Source organism: Gossypium raimondii, chromosome 8, assembly GCF_025698545.1.
Source record: "Gossypium raimondii isolate GPD5lz chromosome 8, ASM2569854v1, whole genome shotgun sequence".
Taxonomy (NCBI): domain Eukaryota; kingdom Viridiplantae; phylum Streptophyta; class Magnoliopsida; order Malvales; family Malvaceae; genus Gossypium; species Gossypium raimondii.
In genome coordinates, this window is record NC_068572.1 from 950597 (window position 1) to 970864 (window position 20268).

Here is a 20268-nt window from a genome sequence, read left to right on the forward strand (position 1 = left end):
GTACTAACCATATATATATATATATATATATATATATATATATATGAAGTTTTTGTATTCAATTTATTAATGAGAAAAATAAAACATTTTCCTTAATTTTATTTAGAGATAAATTTTAAAATTATACGAAAATTTTGATCTATTATGCAATTTTATAATAAAATTTTGATTTGATTAAATTTTTATAAATTATTAACATAATTAGTGATATATCATTTTATGTTTATATATTGCATATAAAAATAATTATATTTCTTCAATATAAAAATAAATTGATGTATTTATTTTTAAAATGTATGTGATTGAATTAAAATTAAAATTTAATGTCTAATATTAAAATTTATGTATCAAATTGTACATTTAGTCAAAATTGTTTATAATTTTAAAACTTGTCCCTCTAAAAATTTTATTTTATGGAATTTTATCTAATTATTTAAAGATAAATAATATATAATAAACATTATATAATTAAATATTTAATAGGTCAAAATGTATGAAATCAATATAATTTCCAAATGTATAAAAATAATATTTTAAACTTAAATAATGTAATTAAATTTGAATATAATTGGTAATAATCCCCATTCTAAAAAGGTATATAAATAAAATCACTGCATAATCATATGTAGCTTATGCTGTAAAACCAATACCATTATGGTTATTGCAGTAAAATACAGCGTTTTGATCTCAGTAAATGTGCCCTCTCAATACTAAACCTGGCCTTTTAAGTTAAAAGAAATTATACCACATAAAGAACTTACAACAAAACTTTTTCATCACAAATTCACCCCATTTTCTTTTTTACTGTTAAGCAAAGATCAACAGTATGTGAAAGTTACCAGCTTCATCTCTGTTTTTCACCTCTGGAGGATGTTTTTTACACCACATGCCTGAAATATATGTAAACACCAAAGAGTAATTATCATCAGCATTCGATTTATTCAATGTCTTCTTTTTTTTAAACTATGTTTCCCCTACCATTCATTTTTGTCTAAAATGTCTGTGTTCGCCACATACTCGGACATGAGTATGAGGGATGATTATACTAAGTGTATGTGCAAAGAGAAGAAGCATCACCATACCCGAACATACACATACATATTAGAAACAGTTATGCTCTGTTTTTCCATTTATTTGGAGAATCATGTCCCACACTCATGTTCGAGTCTGTGCCGGACATGAACTCAGACATGAGTTTTACGAGCATGTCGGTACATTTATTTTGCATTCATTTTGTCTAAAATGCTGCAAATGTCCAGCACATACTCAGACATGGGTAATGGAGGTATGATTCTCCAAATAAATGGAAAAAACCGAGCATATACATTCAAAAGGAAGGGATATTGAAGCAAGTGAATATCGAAGATGCATGTGTAAGAAGCAAGAGAAGAAGCATGTCGGTACATTTATTGTTTATGTTGCCTTTACGTAGGCAATGGAAACGATTGGGCACTCCTCATGAATAAGTTGGGACTAAGCAAATGAAATGCTCAAGGGTTATAAAGACACTAGGGTTAAATTCGGAAATCGTTGAAATCTTGGGTGGAATGACCGACCAGAAACAACGTTTGTTAAGTTCACTGAAGCTTCAACCTATGTCAAAAACCTAGACAGAAAATGCTTGAGCAGCTAGATTCTTATTTCCTAGTTTCAAATAATTCAAATCTCACATGGGGTAGAATGGCTAAACCGTGCTCTTTACATTGAATTTCCGAAAATATAACGTTCGACACAAACAAGTTGAGGAGACTTTATTCGTTAGAGAGAGAAGAATAACAGGATCTCTGATCTTGTCCCAATCAAAGATGGGTATAAACATTAGTTGACTTACAACACCATTCCATATTCTAACAGGTAACAGTCTTCCTATGCTATTCGGAGCAATACATATGAAGAAGAGAACCTATGCTATCCCACTCTAAAATGGTACTATAATCGTTCAACCTCAACAAGCAAGAACTAAAAACAAGACCAACAAAAAAGAAACCGAGCTACCAGATTCCTTAAAACATTAGAAGGTACATAAGTACCTTAGCCACCAATGTGTATCATCGGTCTATTTGCTGTCTTTGCAATGTCAAACATCCCGGCGTGCGAAGCTTTCTTCCTCTTTACCTGAACCAAAGAAGGAATAACGTATGCGTATATATTACAAGCCAAGAAAAGGAAATGAAAGAAGACTTGGATTGATTCTTCCGTAACTCGAAGCTACCATGAACAATCAACTAGCCATATCACTCATTTAAAAAGCTATAAAACTCCATCAAACCCTCTCCCTGGTCTCGGAAAACGACAGAGCATGAAAGTCAAAATAATAGGCCTAAACAAAGTGTCATTAAGCAGAAAGCATACCGCTGCTCCAATTATTTCTCTAAGTTCCTCATCACCAGCACCGGAACGAAGAGGATCTCTTAAGCTAACCTGAGAAGAATCATCACTAGTAAACATTGAAAGTGCAACTGCTATGCTAGTGCAATGAAGAACATATTGACATTGAACTCGAGATACGCAAAAGAATGACAACATATGCAGCAAATAGCATAAGAACCGGAAAGAACCATCACTAGTAAACATCAAACCACTATGCTAGTGCAATAAAGAACATATCACCATTAAACTCGAGATATGCAAACAAATAACAACATATGCAGCAAATTGTGTAAGAACTGGAAAGAATCATCACTAGTATACATCAAAAGTGCAACCGCTATGCTAGTGCAATGAAGAACATATCAACATTAAACTTGAGATATGCAAATGAATAATAACATATGCATCAAAATCGTATGAGAACCAGACTCACCTCAGAAGGACCAAAGAGACATACTTTTAAGTTGCCATCAGCCAAAAGTCTCAATCTATTACAACCAGCACAAAAATGTTCGGTCATCGAAGTAACGAAAGATACAGTACCGACATGGCCATCAATCTGGAAATTCTTTGCAGTCTCTGTCGGATGATCACACAACCTCTTTAAGGTCGGAAATTTCTTTGCCTATCAAGCAAGATCAAACAGGAAACTGAGTTAAATTGTGAAAGTTTAGAAACAAAGCATAAAACAAGATCATTAGTTCCGTACCTTACCACTGTATCCAACATCTCCGAATATGGAATGAGTTTCTTCACATTCCATACATTCCCATCAAAAGGCATGAACTCAATGAATCGAACATTAATTGGTTTATCAACAGTGAGATTGACAAAATCACAAATTTCATCATCATTGAATCCACGCATAACAACACAGTTAACCTAGAAAAAGCAAGGAAAAACAGACCCAAACACTTCAAAATCCAAAACAGAGCATTATATTGAAAACAGAGTAAAAAAAACAGGGTATAAAATAGAACATACTTTTACAGGGTTGTATCCAAGATCAATGGCCGCATTAATGGATTCAATAACCTTATGATGACCTTTACGCCTAGTCATAAACTCAAATTTCGAAGGAACAAGGGTATCTAAACTGATATTCAAATTAGTAAGCCCACATTGTTTAAGCATTGGAAGCTTTTTAGCAAGGATAATTCCATTTGTAGTGACAGCCAATGTTTTAAGCCCTTTCAAGCTCGATAAATTGGAACAAATATCGTGAATATCTTTCCGGACGGTGGGTTCACCGCCGGTGAGACGGATCTTATCGACACCGGAAGTAACAAAGAGGTTAGCTAAACGAAGGATCTCGTTGTGAGTGAGTAATTTTGGTGAAGGAGTAAGGTCTACCCCTTCTGCCGGCATACAGTATTGACACCGGAGATTACAACGTTCGGTTAAGGAGATTCGCAGGTAAGTATGTTTCCGGCCGAACCCGTCGATTAACATATCGGAAATTTGATTCCCTTCTTCGTTATTAATTGGTTCTTTCGTAGGTTTAGAACCAAAATTCCTCTCCTTATCCACCTGATTTATAAAACAAAAAACAAAAACAAAGCCCAGATCAATTCTCATAATCAAAGGTGATTTAGACGTTTAGTTGTCAAATCACATAGTGATAAAAATTGGGTTTTCATTTTTGAACAGAAAACAACAAAGAATTGACAAAAAAGTGATTATAGAATACATACTAAAATACGTTTTTCTGGGAAAAAATTGGTAGAACATTGAAGAAGAAGAAGATACCGTGATTTAGATGTTTATTTGTCAAATCAAATAATGATAAAAATTAGGTTTTTCATTTTGAACAGAAAACAACTATGAATTGACAAAAAATGATTATATAATACATACTAAATACGTTTTTTGGATTTTTTTTTTGAAAGAGCATTGAAGAAGAAGAAGAAGAAGAAGATACCATGAAGAAATTCAAGTTTCGAAAGGGAAAGGGCGTAGGCCAATTGGTGATTCTAGAGATGTAGCGTTTCATGGTAATGGCAAGGCAAATTGCAATTGAATTACTGAATCTTCATAAATGAGTAATCCAAACAATATAAGCAGAGAGGCCACCAATGCAGCTCGTTGCTTATCCAATAGTAACCTATGCATTACATCGAACACTTCATCTGCAATTGAAAGACTCGCACTTGAAATGCTGTCACTGACATCTGTTGAAATAGCTATGTGATTGTCCGAAGGGTCAGTTTAGTTCTACTATCCTATTTTTTAAAAATCGGATTATTGATTTTCATTTATATAATAATTTAACAATAAATAAGTATCATTTTTAAGATCATAAAAAGTTTTTTAATTGATTCAACTAATGATTTTTTGTTCCGATATTTTTATCGGTTCAAGTGAGTCAGTTCAAATATTATCAAACTCGAGCTTGGTTGGAAATTTGGAACTTAATTCGAGCTCGATCAAATATTTATTTTTAAGTTTAAACTTGGGTTGAGATATAAATGAGCTACTTGAGCTTGAGCTCAATTAAGCTCGTTTATATATTTTTATATTCAAGCTCGAATTCGAGCTTAAGTTTGGCTTGATAATTAAGCTTTTATAATTAAAAAAGAATAAACTGTAAAAGAGTAAGGGAAAGAGAGATTTCAATTGGTGCAGGCGGTGCGAATAAAAGAAAAACCCATATAATAACAATTTTAACAGCTCAATGATTTAAACGAAAAACTTTCGAACAATTCAGTGACTTATTTTGTAATATTTTAAAGTTAAGTGACCAAAACATAAATTTATTAATAATTTAGTTACCTTAGGTGTAATTTACCCTAATAATGAGAACCCCTTGAAACAGAGATTGGGCCAATGAAAAAAAATGGATATTGGATTGGGTTTTTATTATATTTTTTTCTTTCTTTAGCCCAAAACCCAACCCTAAAACCCTAGGAAATCAATAACTTGGTTATCAGATTTGTTGAAACCCTAAAAATCTCCCCCCCTTTCAGTAAGCCGCACCATCCTATCTTCCACAGTTCATAGGCACAGAGAGGTAAGCCTTCGCACACCATTTTTTTTTAAATTTGCAAAAGTATTTTGGTTTCAATTAACTGTTTATTCATATGTGCTTTGATTTTGTTTCTATCAGTTCTTTGAAATGAGGTGAATACTAGCTTGATTTCCATTTTTTTTGAAGTAATTGCTCAATTCATCACAGAAATTAAGATTTTTTTTTTCTTTGATTTTATAGTCTTTCATTTTTCCAGTATTATAGTTTTGTGAGTATAGCCCCATTTCATTGTTTCTCTCTTTTATGTTAATTTTCTGATCCGATCAATTTGAACCCAAACTCGAACCGACTTGAACCTGTTTTATCAGAACTTGAAGTGAACCGAGCCTGAAATTTATCTGATATAGAGATGATCCGTACCGAAATTGGCTTGAACTTGAAATGATTGAAACTCATAATGATCTTATCTAAAACCGAGTTTCAGTCACGAAATTAATTCAAACCTGAAGTGATTGGAACTGAAATGATTCAAAATTTTAAAAACCCAAAACCCGGTAAAAGTATCATGGAGACTTTTGTATTTGGAGTCAGATTGTATTTTGCCCCCTCTACTCAAAAAATGGGCAAATTAGTGCAAATTGGCCATCCAAAATGGATGGAACTTTTAACAGCACGTACAAGGCTAATTTGCCCATTTTTTAGTGGAGGAGGTAAAATGCAATCTGACTCCTAGTACAAGGGACTCCATGGTACTTTTACAATCCAAACCGATATGGTTCAGATTGGCTTGATTCAAAACTAACATGAGCTGTCCAATTGACATGTGTAGTTGCATGTATGTATTTGCTGGGTGTATGCTCAATATGCTTTTTTTTTCAGTATTTTGGAGTATTGTATTTATTATTTATGTTTGAATATGCGTTGGATTAAAATATTTTAAGGAACAGAAGAGTACGGGCAACATTGGTTAAATCTTTAGAACTTGTTTCTTGATTTGTTTTGGTTCGATATTATGTTGACTAGAGATGGGTGAGGAAGTCAAGGCTGTGATTCCTGAGTCGCTCTTGAAGAAGAATAAGAGGAATGAAGAATGGGAGCTTGCCAAAAAGCAGGAGCTTGAAGCTGCAAAGAAGAAGAAAGTCGAGAACCGCAAGTTGATTTTCAATAGGGCTAAGCAATACGCAAAGGAGTATGAGGCTCAGGTGGTGTTCTATTTGGATTTATGTAAAATTCGGTTTTATCTAATCCTAAATGCATCTGAATCTCTTATTGTGTGGCCTGTAACTCTTAGGAGAAAGAGTTGATTCGATTGAAGCGCGAGGCGAAGTTGAAAGGAGGATTCTATGTGGATCCGGAAGCTAAGCTTTTGTTTATCGTTCGAATCCGTGGGTATGTGTGATCCGTGACATTTCATTTGTTTATGAATTTTAATCTAAATTTTAGATAGTAATATGTTGTGAATGTTTGCTTTTAGTATCAATGCTATGCACCCGAGGACGAGAAAGATTTTGCAGCTCTTGCGATTGAGACAGGTAGCTTACCGTATCTTTTTCCTAAACCACGAGGCATATGGGTTATGAGAATCAATTTCCCGACCTTTCCCTGTTTGTAAGATGTACGATTTTGATATTTTAGTGTCGTTATTTACGTGCTGATGTTTGATATGTTTTGTTTAAAGTTAACTTATGGGATTTAGTTTGTGTGGTTTGAAGTTATTGGTACTTTAGTGGTTTTTCATTTTGTTAGCACAATTTTGAGTTGAAAGTTGTGGTCTATTTTGCTCCCAACTCTTTATTTTTCTTGAAATACCTGTATCCGACCCGTATATGGAAATGAGTAGAGAGATATGATTCTCCATACACAGAAATCTTTGGAAAAAAATGAACATATCCAAGTTCGAAACACACCTGAGCTTGAGTAATACAGGTGACAGTAGCTTAGCGAATACCGAACTTACTCTCGAACTTTCTTGTTCTGTAATGCCTCTTCATTGTCATTCTAACTTTGGGTCATTCTTTCCAAAACCGTATTGGAGAATATAAATCTGAAATCTAATTTGTCGTGTGTTTGCTCTTACAAAACGCAGATTTTCAATGGTGTTTTCCTTAAAGTAAACAAGGCAACAATGAACATGCTTCACCTGGTTGAACCTTACGTTACATACGGGTATTGTTTGCCTTTCCCGTTTCCATTTCTTTCCCTTTTTGTAATCCTTATACGTACTTGCCTTATCTTATTTTTCATTGACGTATGTTTCTAGATACCCTAATCTCAAGAGTGTGAAGGAATTGATTTACAAACGAGGTTTCGGGAAGTTGAACAAGCAGAGAGTTGCTTTGACCGACAATGCAATCGTCGAGCAGGTCTGTATCCTTTTTCCATTTACCTAGTTTTGCATATCAATGGCGACCAGTCATTAACCATGCTTGTTGATTGGGAACTGATCGCAGGCGCTTGGCAAATACGGGATCATCTGTGTCGAAGATCTCATCCATGAGATCATGACAGTGGGTCCTCATTTTAAAGAGGCCAATAACTTCCTTTGGCCTTTCAAGTTGAAGGCGCCGTTGGGTGGTTTGAAGAAGAAAAGGAACCATTACGTCGAAGGAGGAGATGCCGGTAACCGGGAGAATTATATCAACGAGCTGATTAGAAGAATGAATTAAAAATTGGTATTTTTTTCGTTGTTAAATGGTTCGATTTCGTATTTTAATTTAATTTTATTAGAAAGTTAGAAACAATTATCTTAAAAAGTATGAAAATATTTCAATGGTACCAATATTCTGCTTTGTGACTTTGCCTTGAGAAATTTTGTGGCTAGTACATTGAGATTGAGAGGCACATTCCTTTTAGTTTTATTATTGACTTATGGATTTTGTTCTCTTTCCTTTACATTATTAATAATATCAAATATGGTCCCTTTACTTTTTAATTATATGAAAATAGCCAAATTTGAGCGACCAAAATTAAAATTTGACATAATTTGACACCTCAGCCTTTTTAATACCATTAGATAGTCTAAATAGTTTATTTTAATTAAAATGCTCACATTAATTAAAAGAATTGTTAAATTTAAGTCCATTATGAAGTCATTTTTGTGACATAATTATCGAGTAAGTATTTCTTTTTTAAATTTTAGAACGTCGCACTAACAAATTTAATAGATGAATTTTAAATATGTTAATGAATTTTAAATTTAAAAAATAAAAGAATTAAATTTTAAAAATAAAAATATGAGGATTAAATTCTAAATATATAAAGAGTATAGAAACTTGAAACATATAGTAACTTGTAAATTTTAATTATGTAGAAATTCATATTGATTTTAATAAATGTAATGTTTTTAAATAAAATATATTTTTCAATTATTCATATTGACTTCTACATCAATATTTTAATAGAAATAGTTTAGACTGATTAATGATATTAGGTAAACTACAACTCAAATGGTTCAACTTTAAAAAGTCGTAAAATTGTCTTTAGAATATTTAAAAGTTTTAATTAAGTCATTAAAGTATTTAAAGTTTTTCATTTAAGTTCTTGAACTATTTGAAAATGAGTTAAGTTTTGAACAATTGAGTGATCATTTTATGCTAATTTTAAAACCTGCCATTATTAACGAATTGGTGCTCAAAAAAGATAAAATTGAATAGTCGGGTGATCATTTTATAAATTTTCATAATTGAGTGACAAAATTGAAATTTACTAATAATTAAGTGATCATTTTGTAACTTTTTATAGCTGGATGACTATTAGTATAATTTACCCAAAACCTATTATAAATTTGAAAAGGGCTGAAAATTGAAGGGTCAACGCTTTACCCTTCTCTCCATTTTTACCTTTGCTTTCAAAGTACAAAGCTACAAAATCAGTACAGTGAAATTCCCAAACAGAATCCATAAACTATAAGCATTTTAAAGGTGGGTTTTTGTTTATATATATATATATCTCCGTGGCCATCTCTTATCTCTTCTTGGCGGTTACTCTCACCCATTTCGAAGAACGAAGCTCCCCCCCCCCCTCCCAATCCCTTTTTATTTCAAGGTAATCTAATAAACTATTTTCTTTTCTTTTTTCGATTTTTTTTTTCTAAATTTTCGTTTTAATTCTTGATTTTTTCTGTCCTTCATTTCTGAAATTTTGCTGGAACCAAATTTCCATTGTTTGATATGTTTATTTTGCTGCTCTGGGTTTTTTTTCCCCCTTAATTTTTTAAGTATTTTCTTTGTTAATTCCATTGATTTTAGTTAAGTTAGAGCTGAATTTGTTGCTGCTTTTAGTCTAATTGTATCTATGTTTGATTCCTTTTTCGCCTTTGGTATTGAAATTCCCCTCTTTCTAGGGATTTGATGTTCTTGTTGGATTAATGTTCTGGCTATGAATAATTTCTTGTGATAACCTTTGGAATTATTACAATGCATAGTATTTACTGTAAAATCTAAACCTAAAGACCTCAACCCTTAGATTCAGCTAAGAACTCATTAACTACTCTGTTCTATTATTTGCAATCCATCTGATCATTTGGTATTATTATAGAGTTATGATTATCTATCTTACTCAGATTTGTGATTAAGCCAAGGCCTCATTTGGTAATCGGTTTTTAATTTGCAGTCTGTCTGATCATTTCATGTACATGTCATTTTGGGCTTAAGTTTGAGGCTCGGTTTTTCGGGTCAACTCATTCCAAGTTATGGTCACTCAGTTTCTGGTCATTGGGATTGAGTTGTTTCAACTTGGTTTTGTGTAAGTTTGGGTTCGGTTGGATGGGTTTGGGGTGTTAATTTTTTATGGTCTAATCGGATTAGGTCAAGTTTGGATTCGGATTGATCGTATTGGATTTTCGATTCAAGTCAGAATTAACAGGTCTAATCCAAAATTGCTAGAATCTTATTTCACTTTGAATTTAGTTGTTTATGTTGTTAGTTTAGTTGTGACATTGTTCCTTTTCAGTTTTGGCAGAATTCATTCCATTTGACTTTGCATTGTTTTTGATTTGATGTCTAGACTGCATTCACCACCATTGGGATTCTCTTAATATCTGTCCCGAACAAAGACCAGTTGAGCCTCGGGATAACCGTCAAAGTGCCGAAAACAGCAATGAACTCTGAGGAGAAAACTCTTGTTGAAATCATAGACGACAATAACCAGATCAACCTTGCCAAGTACATAAACTATGTAAGTGCCCCTCAAGCTGGCGCCATAGCTACGTTTTCCGGCACAACACGTGACACTTTCGAAGGCAAAACAGTAGTGGAGCTAAGATACGAAGCATACGTACCGATGGCGATCAAGAACCTCAAGTCTATTTGTTCCGCTGCTAGATCATCCTGGGATCTCCATTCTATTGCGGTTGCACACCGTTTAGGCATAGTTCCAGTAGGAGAAACGAGTGTGTTTGTTGCCGTATCGGCTACTCACCGTGCTGATTCCCTAGACGCGTGTAAGTTTTTGATTGATGAGTTAAAGGCATCTGTTCCAATATGGAAGAAAGAGGTTTATTCTGATGGAGAGGTTTGGAAGGAGAATCCGGAATTTCTGGAGCGGAGGTTGGAACTCGGCAAGGATGGTGGCTGTTGCCGAAGGAAGATCGAGACCGCGGCACATGATAAAAAGAGTTGTTGCAAACCAAAGGTGAAGGTGGAAGAAGCAATAGATTGAACTCGGAATTTAATTCGGTTCATGTTGTCATTAAGGCATGATCTTCATTGTATCGATATCGGTTGTACCGGTCAGTAAAAACCGAATTAGTATCGAAGTTGACCTAGTTCGGTTTTTGTTCGTCCATCTTAATATGTATGGAATTGTATCTAATTGCCGTCTTTTATAATATTTTTCTCTTTTCTATGGGTTCATAAATTTTTTTAATCAAATCGTTTATATTTTCAAAATTGTATTAAAAAATAAAAGGGTAAACTACAAAAATAGTCACTTTTGTTTGTCTCATGTTACATTTTAGTCACTTATGTTTGAAATGTTACGTTTTAGTCACTTATGTTATTATTTTGTTACGAAGTGATCACTCTTCCGTTAAGTTTCGTTATCTCCTTAACGGTAATCCTACGTGGCAGTCTAACTAGATTTTAAGTGCCAACTTAGATTTCCTAATGGGATGAGAATAGATTTTTAATTAAATAAATTTAATTAATTAAAAAATTTAAACCCTAAACCTTAGTTAAAAAACCGTTCATCTCTCTCTTTTTTAATTTTCTTTAAGGGGTTTCTCTAAGATAAATTATGCACCTGTAAAGGACATCAAAGGAAACGGCAGCACGAGCATGTCCAAGGTGACTGAAATCATATTCAGTGACACCGCAGACATACATGTGAACTTTTCCAGTGGTTTTGGGCTTGAAAACCTCTTTTTGCTGAGTCATGGTATTGTAAACAACAAATTGGAATTCTTGGGTTTCCTTCCTAGCCATCGGTTTAGAAGCTTTTTTTTTTGTTTGTTTCTTGCTTTGAGGGATCCATTCTGACCCTAAAAAATTACCCATTTTTCTAAAAACTTAAATCACATGTAAATTAGTATGAATCTCCAACACCTTACATCAATGGCAAAAAAAGAGTTCATAGCTTTTGAGACGCTTTAACAGTGAATTCATGCTTTAATAAATGAGAACCTTTAAACAGTGAATTCCAACACCCTACATCAATGGAAAAAAAAGAAGTTCAAGCTTTAAAAAAATTGTTAACCCCAGTAAAGTTAAAAAAATAACTGGGAATTCAAACTTTTGAGACACTTTAACAGTGAATTCAAAACTTAAAATCCATGTGTCTCTCATTCAAAAAATAGACCAAAGAAACAATCTTTAACAATGAATTCAATATAACATTAAACATTAAAGAAACAAAACGATGCATTAAGTGATTGAAGAATGAAAAGAACTCACCAATTAATCAAGAAATTAAAGATGCAAAAACCCAAGTGCGGGAGATGAACGGTTTTTTAACTAAGATTTAGGGTTTAAATTTTTTAATTAATTAAATTTATTTAATTAAAAATCACTTCTCATCCCATTAGGAAATCCAAGTTGGCACTTAAAATCTAGTTAGACTGCCACGTAGGATTACCGTTAGGGAGATAACGGAACTTAACGGAAGAGTGATCACTTCGTAAAAAAATAATAACATAAATGACTAAAACGTAACATTTCAAACATAAGTGACTAAAATGTAACCTGAGGCAAACAAAAGTGACTATTTTTGTAGTTTACCCAAAATAAAAATATGTTTATTAAATTAAGTTATAATTCAACTAATAATAATGCATTATTTTTTAGAAATATTTACTTTTTTATAGTTAAAATTTTTTAATATAAAATATTTATAGTTTTGAATTTTGTAAAATTTTATTGAGCAAGTTGATGGATATGAAATTATTACATAACAATTTATTTAAAAAAACAATATTTCTTTTATTTTTAATAAGGAGAGGAAGTAGAAGTGTTTATAAGTTAAGTCGAGTCAACCCGAAACATAAAATTTCTATTCAAATCCAGCTTAAGTCAAGACGAGTCTATCTGTAGGCATTTTGACCAGAAGAAATTTTATTTTGTTATTGAACGATAAGCTTGGTCAATAATATAAATATTTAAGTTCAAGGCTAATTAAAACAAAAAAAAAATCAATTAGAAATAAGTTTAACATACTATTTGCTACCTATGGTTTTTTTTTTCAATTTAATACTTAAGTTTGGCTTCAACGTTCAATTTGATACCCAAACCAAATGATATCATGTGGTTTAATTAATATTTGATACGTGTGTTCTAGTAAAAATAACATAAGTACTTAATTAGGACTAAAAAAGAACTTTAGGTACCAAATTGAACATTAAAGCCAAACTTAAATGCTTAATCGGAACAAAAAAATACTCAAGTGTCAAATTGGAAAAAAAAATCAAGCACCATTTTGAATATCGAAGCCAAACTCAGGTATCAACTCGGAACAAAAAGACTCAAGTAGCAAATTGAATATTGAAGCCAAAGTTAAGGTATAAAATATTATATTAACCCTAAAAATATAATGAAATCTAAATCTCTTAAATAAAATCGAAAATATATTATTTTCCATAAGTATGTTTAACAAAATTTATTCATAGATTCTCCAAAACCCCACGAAAAACCCACCATATATATATATAGATACACATACATACACATATATTTCTCTTTGAAACTGGCAATGGATTTTCAAGTAGTGGTTTTAGCCGGTGGCAATTCAAAGAATCTAACTCCCCTTGTTTCCAAGGTTTTTTTTTTTGGCTTTCATTATCTAATACCCAATTCATAAATTCATTGATTTAAATTTTTTTTTTGTGAATTTGTTGCAGGAATTGCCTAAACCGCTGCTTCCGGTGGCTAACTGCCCTGTTCTTTACTACGTTTTGCACCAATTGGAACAAAGCAACCTTAAAGATCTAATTGTTGTAAGAAATAAAAAAAAGAATTTCCCTTTTTGTGTGATGGTTTAAAAATTATTTATGGTTTTAGGGTTTTTTATTTGAAATGTCTTGGGGGTGGTGAAAAAATAGGTGGTTGAAGGAGAAGATGCAGCTCTTCTCGTTGGTGCTTGGATTTCTGGGACTTTCATTGATCGTTTACATGTTGAGGTACTTAACACTTATCCTTTTTTTTTTAAACAATTTTATTTGAGGATTGTTTATAGAAACTATGCAACATTGTATTGCTTAATAAATTGCTTTTTTTTCTGTTTTAATGAATGTTGTTTACTTGATTGGAACAAATGTAAAGTACAATTCAAGTTGTGAAATTTGATATTGAGAAAAGGGGAGTGTTTACAATCTGTGTTACTCGCACTCGAGGTGAGGGTTGGATACAGGTGTGTGTCCGAGACTGTTATGCTCGGGTTTTTAGGTTTTTTTTCCATATATATGGAGAATCATACTCCTATCCATGTCCAAATATGTGTTGATACGGATGTTGGATATAGGTACTTTATGGAAAATTAAGAGTTGAAGTGTTGTAGATTGCAACTGGATCACCTGTAAAGGTATTTCAATGTTTCTGATCATGGTAAAAGTATCATGGAGGCCCTGTACTAAGAGTCAAGTTGCATTTTGCCGTCTTTACTCAAAAAAAGAATAAATTAGTCCCTATACATTAAATCAAAGAGCAAACTAGTCCTTTCAATTAAAATTTCATCCTTTGCCGTTGTTAAAAACTGGTGTGGTTGACAGAATAACTAGACAAATACACATAACGTGTCATGTGTACCTCATGTTGATGCACGGGGACCAGTTTTTAATAGTAGAAATGGATGAAACATTTAACAGAAGGACTAGCTGCTCTTTGATCTAACGTATAGGGACTAATTTACTCATTTTTTGAGTGGAGGGCAAAATGCAATCCGACTCCTAGTACAAGAGCCTCTATGATACTTTTACCTTCTGATGATGCATAATATTCAGAAGCTGATTAGCATAGAAAACTATGGACATTCATTAACCATATTTCTTTTGGCTTTGGTAGAAAGGACCAAATATAGATATAGTTAAATTTTGTGGAATGAGTTATAGTGCATGTTATTCCATATTTTTGAAATAGAGTTGCTTGAGCTCATTAACACTTTGTGTAGGATCTTTTAACTCATTTTAACTAAATTCTCATCAAGATTCGAGACTAAGAACAAGTTTGAGACTTTTAACTCTTTCTCGAATAGGAAATCCATGGAAACCTACCATGCGTGTGTTTTGTTACATAATTGGCTGCATACTACATTCTAAGAAGGTTGCCTTTAACAATCACACCCGAAAAAATCTATTAGGGAAGCTTTTCTTTTATGTGGTCTACTTAGAGACAATGGACAAGTTAATTATGTAAAAATAATGAACATGGAGTTTTTTAACGAAGACCGCAATTTAGAGGAAGCTCACCCTTTTAATTAGTTTCCTCTTTTATGATTTTGCAGATTGCTGCAGTCCCTGAGGATATTGGAACTGCTGGGGCACTTCGGGCAATCTCACATCACCTCACAGCAAAAGACATTTTGGTTGGTACTTGTTTTTCAACAGCCTATCGGTTCCAAAACCAGGGGTTAAGCCTGGAAATTTTTGTTTTTTTTTTTTTTTGGGGGGGGGGGAGTGCAATTTCACCATTATACTAACTTGTGATTTCCTAAAAACTAAAGGGACTATATAAGCAATTTTTCATTTTTGGGAGGCCAAGGTCACTGCCTGCCCCCACTCCCTCTGCCCCTGTCCAAAATCAAGTAGTTTCTTTACAGCTGTCTCATCGCCGTGCAGGTCGTGAGTGGTGATCTTGTTTCTGATGTTCCTCCTGGTGCTCTTGCTGCCACCCATAGGCGACATGATGCAGCAGTGACTACAATGCTTTGCTCTATTCCTGTTAGTGGACCTTCAGAGTCAGGATCCTCCGGAGGAAAAGATAAAGCCAAGAAACTAGGACGATACAACATCATTGGACTAGACCCTAGCAAACAATTTTTATTACACATAGCTACAGGTTAGTTTCCATTGTTTTATTTATTTAACCTGCTACTTGTATTGGATCTTTATATAGAATCTCTTGATGCTTTATAGGAGCAGAAATTGAGAAAGATGCTCGAATTTCAAAGCGCATTCTCCATGCTGTAGGCCAGGTATTACTTTTCATCAATCCTTTTTCTTATTTTACGACTCTTACGCAAGTGACAATGAATGCCTATATGGTGAAGTTGATTACTGATAGCATTGTGTGCTGCAACACACAAGTCTAGAGGCTTCGTTTCTTATATAGAAGGGGGTAAAAATATCATGGAGGCCTCTATCCAAGGAGTCACATTGCATTTTACCCCTTTTACTCAAAAAATGGGCAAAATAGTCTATGTACTTTAGATCAAAGAGCAAACTGGTCCTTCCGAAAAAGTTTCATCCATTTCTATTGTTAAAAACCAGTCCCTGTACGTCAATATGAGGTACATATGGCATGCCACATGTTACTCTATGGTTATTCTATCAGCTAGTCAGTTTTTAACAGTACAAATTGATGGGATTGAAAATTTTAATAGAAATGACCAATTTGCTCTTTGATCTAACGTACAGGGACTAATTTACCCTTTTTTGAGTAGAGAAGCAAAATGCAATCTGATTCTTAGTATAGGGGCCTCCATAGTACTTTTGCCATAGGAGGGTCATCCTTTTTCCACCCATCTATCGATTTAAAGGCTACTAATGGCCAATAACTTAATAGCTAAGCATCGATGTTCTAGTTAAACAATGTTGTGTTTTGTAATGTAGCATATTCTGTTCAGTCTATCGTCTTATATTCTAACTCTTGCATGTTGAAAATCCATCAAATGGATTAAAACTTGCTACATATTCTTTTTTTAACCTCGTTTTTGTTTTGTATTTTACATAGATGGAAATGCGATCTGATCTCATGGATGCTCATATGTATGCATTCAAGAGGTTGGTTCTATCCCTACTTGCTTCAAGATCAGCTGTGTCCTCACCTTGTTTTACCCTTTATTTTTAATTACAATTCCGTGTCGTTTTTCCACTTAGGTCTGTCCTGCAAGAAGTTTTAGACGTAAAGGATACGTTTCAAAGCTTGAAAGAGGATGTACTTCCTTATCTTGTCCGGAGCCAGCTGGTTAGTATCACTACATGTCTCAATATTCAAAGGCTACATGTTGATCTGGATAATCTAAATTTGTTCCTAATTCTTTTATAACTATCAGAAATCCGAGGCCTTACTAAATAGAACACCGCAAGGTGAAGAAAATGGTAACGAGAAGGTTAGTTCCCAGAACAATCAAGCATTCATCTCTCGAATCCTTGCTAACGCATCTACCCCAAGCTTTCACGGAATCTATTCTAAGAATCCCGATGGTTCTTCTTCTACTCGGAAAACCCATAAATGCTGTGTTTATATTGCAAGCAGCAGCAGTTATTGTGTGCGCTTAAATTCCATTCAAGCATTTATGGACATAAATCGAGATGTGAGTCGTGTTTCACATTTTCACTTTTCTTATCTGCCACCGAACTTTTTTACTCCACTTTACAGTTGACTTTTTTCTCTCTATAATATTTCAGGTCACTGGTGATGCAGATCATCTGCTAAGTCCTAATAATATTATAGGTCCTTCACCGAAGCTCGGAACCAAAACTACTGTAAGCCTACTTCACCCATACAAACATTTATAATTATTTAAAGATCAGTTTGAATAAGAGCCACCAATTATAATGATAATCTTTGGGGATTAGGTGGGGCCAAACTGTAGGCTGGGTGAAGGTTCGGAAATGGGTGACAAATGCCAAGTAAAACGGTCAATCATTGGTCGTCACTGCCGGATAGGTTCCCATGTGAAGGTACGATGATTTCTCCTATTAAATTAGGCAAGTAAGGTAAAGCAGAACGTAAATAAGGACAGTCTGTAAAACTTGCTTCCTACGATTTTGTTATTTATGAAACTAAAAACAGCACGAACATTTCAAGCTTAGATAATCATTCACTTTGTAACACAAATATTTGTTTCCATGCATATGCAGGTTGTCAATTCAGTTGTAATGAATCATGTTACCATCGGCGATGGCTGTATAATACAGGGCTCCGTTATTTGTAGCAATGTACAGCTACAAGAGCGCGTTGAATTGAAAGATTGCCAAGTAATTCTCCAACACTCTTGCATAAACTTTGCATACACGTCTCAAATCGAATCATTTTATTATATTTTTCATACTGTTTAGTATTTATAGTTGTGGTTATTGCATCTTGCTTCTTTTAGGTCGGGGCCGGTTTTGTTGTCACAGCCGGAAGTGAGTATAAGGCAGAATCTTTGGCTAAAAAGGAGAAATGAGTGAAAGCTGTATCCCTGAATTACTTAGAAAAAAAGAATGCCTGTCTCGACTCGACTCCCGGCCCGTCTTGTTTTTGCTTTCGAGACAGTACTTTTTCTGGAACTGCTGGTGCTACATTGCTTGTGAAGGTAAGACCGATGTCAAATGAGCGTGTATTGTCCTGCTCCTCCCATTTTATTTGCTTTCTGAATAGATATTGTGTTGCTTATATATATATATATATATATATACATATATCATGGACTTTGCCCTATGTATTTTTCATTCACTAGAGAATATATGTACATAGACTAAGCCCAATTTTGATCCTTTTTTTTCTTAATATATGTTCAAATCTTTCTAGTCCTGGAAGGAACAACCCCATCATAGTTCTTTTCTTTTTTCTTGGTTAAATTTTGCTATCGATCATTATACTTTGCAATAGTTGTGGATTTAGTACTTAAATTTAATTTGGTCATTCTAGTCCTTGGTACTTTTTAAAATTTAAAATTTCCGTCCTTACCAAACGGTAACCGTTAAATTCATTAAGTTTTGTTATATCCAAAATCTGATGTAGCAAACATATCATCACGTGTAATATCATGTTAGGTTATTATTTTCACATATTACTCAATAAAAATTCAATTAATGGATTAATGTTGTAATTCTTGTCAAGATTGAAATTTCAAAATTGGAAAGGTATAGGGACTTCAAATGCTTCAATTGGAAATATGGATTAAATCTACAATTGTATGTATAATATATGAATAGTAATTGAATTTAATCAAACAAATTTAATTGTTATTTCAACATTTAGAAAAGTATAGAGATTAAAATTGATCAATTTGAAAAGTAGTAAGGACTGAAATTGGTCGAATTAAAGTATATATATGGACTAAATTTACAACTTTTACAAAGTATAGGGATTAATAGCAAAATTTATTTTTTTAGAAGAATTTTCTTTTCTTTTAAACTAGCCTTTAAATTCCATGAACTAATTAAATTAAATGCGAAATACGAGTTAAAAATTATGGTTATTCGAATCGAGTTTAATTTACAATTATTTATAATTAATTTTTGAAATTTTATATCAAAATTTATTTTTCAAAAATAATATGTAGTAAGAGCTCTACATTATTTTTTATTTACTTGATCAATTAGTTTTTATCAAATGATATCTAAAATTTATAAAATAAAATTTATTTTACTAAATAAATCTAAAATTAGAACCCAAAAAAAAATAGAAAATCAAATTGAATTATTATGAACGGTTCAAAATATCCAAACTCATCCTAATCATTTTGGATTTTTAAGGGCTACAAGAGTTGAAAGCGACAAATGTTTGTTTGAAAGCGATATATGAAGTAGATCTAAAGTTTTCGTGTTTTTTGTTTGTATCAATTCAATATTATTAGTCAAATTTCGCATGAAGTATATTTAAAACATAAAAACAAATTGTAAACAAATTGAGGGACGGGATTACGTTTAAATACTAAATTTATTGTTACACAATCCAAAAGAACTTGATTGATACGATATTAACAATTTAATAACTCAATTAGGATTAATCCTATAGTACATAAAATAATATTAAAATATTTAAGCAACATTTTTTAAAATTAATAATTATCGATAATATAATAAAAAATGTAAACAATTTATAACTAACCTATATAACCATACTCATATTTGTTTTGTTTTGTTAGCTCTGACACCAATTTAGACAAATATCTTATTTATCGATATTTATTTCTTGAAATTTAAAAGTACAATACAGTGTAAATCATAATATAATCACAAGTACAGATCTAAACAATTATAAAATAAAATAAAATAAATATAAATCACAAATAAATTAAAAATCAAAATAATCCAAACTAGAAACAATATGTTGCAATTAAGTTTTTTTATATATTTTATTGCAATTAATAAAATCCAAAAGAAACATTTTTAAATAATAAAGAAGAAGACTTAAAAGTTGACTTAAAAAAACAGGGACTTGCTAGTGAAAAGGTCTAATTTTAAAAATAAATACGTGGCGGCGTGGTTTAGGTACTTACGCGTCACGCTTATAAAATTGATTTAAATATTTTAGATTTATTTATTTAATTTTTTAAGGGTCGAGATAAGAATT

General features: G+C 32.6%; 4 protein-coding genes across 4 annotated transcripts; 3 read left to right on the forward strand and 1 right to left on the reverse strand.

The window, feature by feature from the left end:
- Nucleotides 1-599: 599 nt before the first annotated feature.
- On the reverse strand, nucleotides 600-4583 carry LOC105790055 (GTP 3',8-cyclase, mitochondrial). The gene is made up of 7 exons (XM_012617450.2): nucleotides 4292-4583; nucleotides 3355-3900; nucleotides 3085-3252; nucleotides 2804-2995; nucleotides 2353-2421; nucleotides 2031-2115; nucleotides 600-890 (listed from the first exon to the last, which is right to left on the reverse strand). Exons 1-6 carry the CDS (start codon nucleotides 4361-4363, stop codon nucleotides 2032-2034), a joined length of 1131 nt encoding a protein of 376 aa, XP_012472904.1. The 5' UTR covers nucleotides 4364-4583; the 3' UTR covers nucleotides 600-890; nucleotide 2031.
- Nucleotides 4584-5253: 670 nt separating this feature from the next.
- Nucleotides 5254-8270, forward strand: LOC105790058 (60S ribosomal protein L7-4). The gene is made up of 7 exons (XM_012617455.2): nucleotides 5254-5380; nucleotides 6362-6540; nucleotides 6630-6727; nucleotides 6813-6870; nucleotides 7425-7504; nucleotides 7599-7701; nucleotides 7789-8270. Exons 2-7 carry the CDS (start codon nucleotides 6364-6366, stop codon nucleotides 8002-8004), a joined length of 732 nt encoding a protein of 243 aa, XP_012472909.1. The 5' UTR covers nucleotides 5254-5380; nucleotides 6362-6363; the 3' UTR covers nucleotides 8005-8270.
- Nucleotides 8271-9162: 892 nt separating this feature from the next.
- On the forward strand, nucleotides 9163-11182 carry LOC105790059 (molybdopterin synthase catalytic subunit). The gene is made up of 2 exons (XM_012617456.2): nucleotides 9163-9382; nucleotides 10343-11182. The coding sequence occupies exon 2, from the start codon at nucleotides 10436-10438 to the stop codon at nucleotides 10994-10996; it is 561 nt and encodes a 186-aa protein (XP_012472910.1). The 5' UTR covers nucleotides 9163-9382; nucleotides 10343-10435; the 3' UTR covers nucleotides 10997-11182.
- Nucleotides 11183-13407: 2225 nt separating this feature from the next.
- Nucleotides 13408-18513, forward strand: LOC105790057 (uncharacterized). Its single transcript, XM_012617452.2, has 13 exons — nucleotides 13408-13585; nucleotides 13668-13763; nucleotides 13869-13946; nucleotides 15266-15346; nucleotides 15600-15819; nucleotides 15897-15955; nucleotides 16714-16763; nucleotides 16860-16947; nucleotides 17036-17296; nucleotides 17391-17468; nucleotides 17562-17666; nucleotides 17847-17963; nucleotides 18083-18513. The coding sequence occupies exons 1-13, from the start codon at nucleotides 13520-13522 to the stop codon at nucleotides 18152-18154; spliced, it is 1371 nt and encodes a 456-aa protein (XP_012472906.1). The 5' UTR covers nucleotides 13408-13519; the 3' UTR covers nucleotides 18155-18513.
- The last annotated feature ends 1755 nt before the right edge of the window (nucleotides 18514-20268 follow it).

Excerpts from the sequence above, each read along its gene's own strand:
- LOC105790055 (XM_012617450.2), bottom strand. The coding sequence starts at position 4,363 with ATGAAACGCTACATCTCTAGAATCACCAATTGGCCTACGCCCTTTCCC. Across the intron at positions 3,901-4,291 it reads GAAACTTGAATTTCTTCATG|GTGGATAAGGAGAGGAATTT; the intron begins GTATCTTCTTCT and ends TTTATAAATCAG. Across the intron at positions 2,422-2,803 it reads GTCTCTTTGGTCCTTCTGAG|GTTAGCTTAAGAGATCCTCT; the intron begins GTGAGTCTGGTT and ends GATTCTTCTCAG.
- LOC105790058 (XM_012617455.2), top strand. The coding sequence starts at position 6,364 with ATGGGTGAGGAAGTCAAGGCTGTGATTCCTGAGTCGCTCTTGAAGAAG. Across the intron at positions 6,541-6,629 it reads CAAAGGAGTATGAGGCTCAG|GAGAAAGAGTTGATTCGATT; the intron begins GTGGTGTTCTAT and ends TGTAACTCTTAG. Across the intron at positions 6,871-7,424 it reads AGCTCTTGCGATTGAGACAG|ATTTTCAATGGTGTTTTCCT; the intron begins GTAGCTTACCGT and ends TACAAAACGCAG.
- LOC105790059 (XM_012617456.2), top strand. The coding sequence starts at position 10,436 with ATGAACTCTGAGGAGAAAACTCTTGTTGAAATCATAGACGACAATAAC.
- LOC105790057 (XM_012617452.2), top strand. The coding sequence starts at position 13,520 with ATGGATTTTCAAGTAGTGGTTTTAGCCGGTGGCAATTCAAAGAATCTA. Across the intron at positions 15,347-15,599 it reads TCACAGCAAAAGACATTTTG|GTCGTGAGTGGTGATCTTGT; the intron begins GTTGGTACTTGT and ends ATCGCCGTGCAG. Across the intron at positions 16,764-16,859 it reads CATATGTATGCATTCAAGAG|GTCTGTCCTGCAAGAAGTTT; the intron begins GTTGGTTCTATC and ends TTTTCCACTTAG.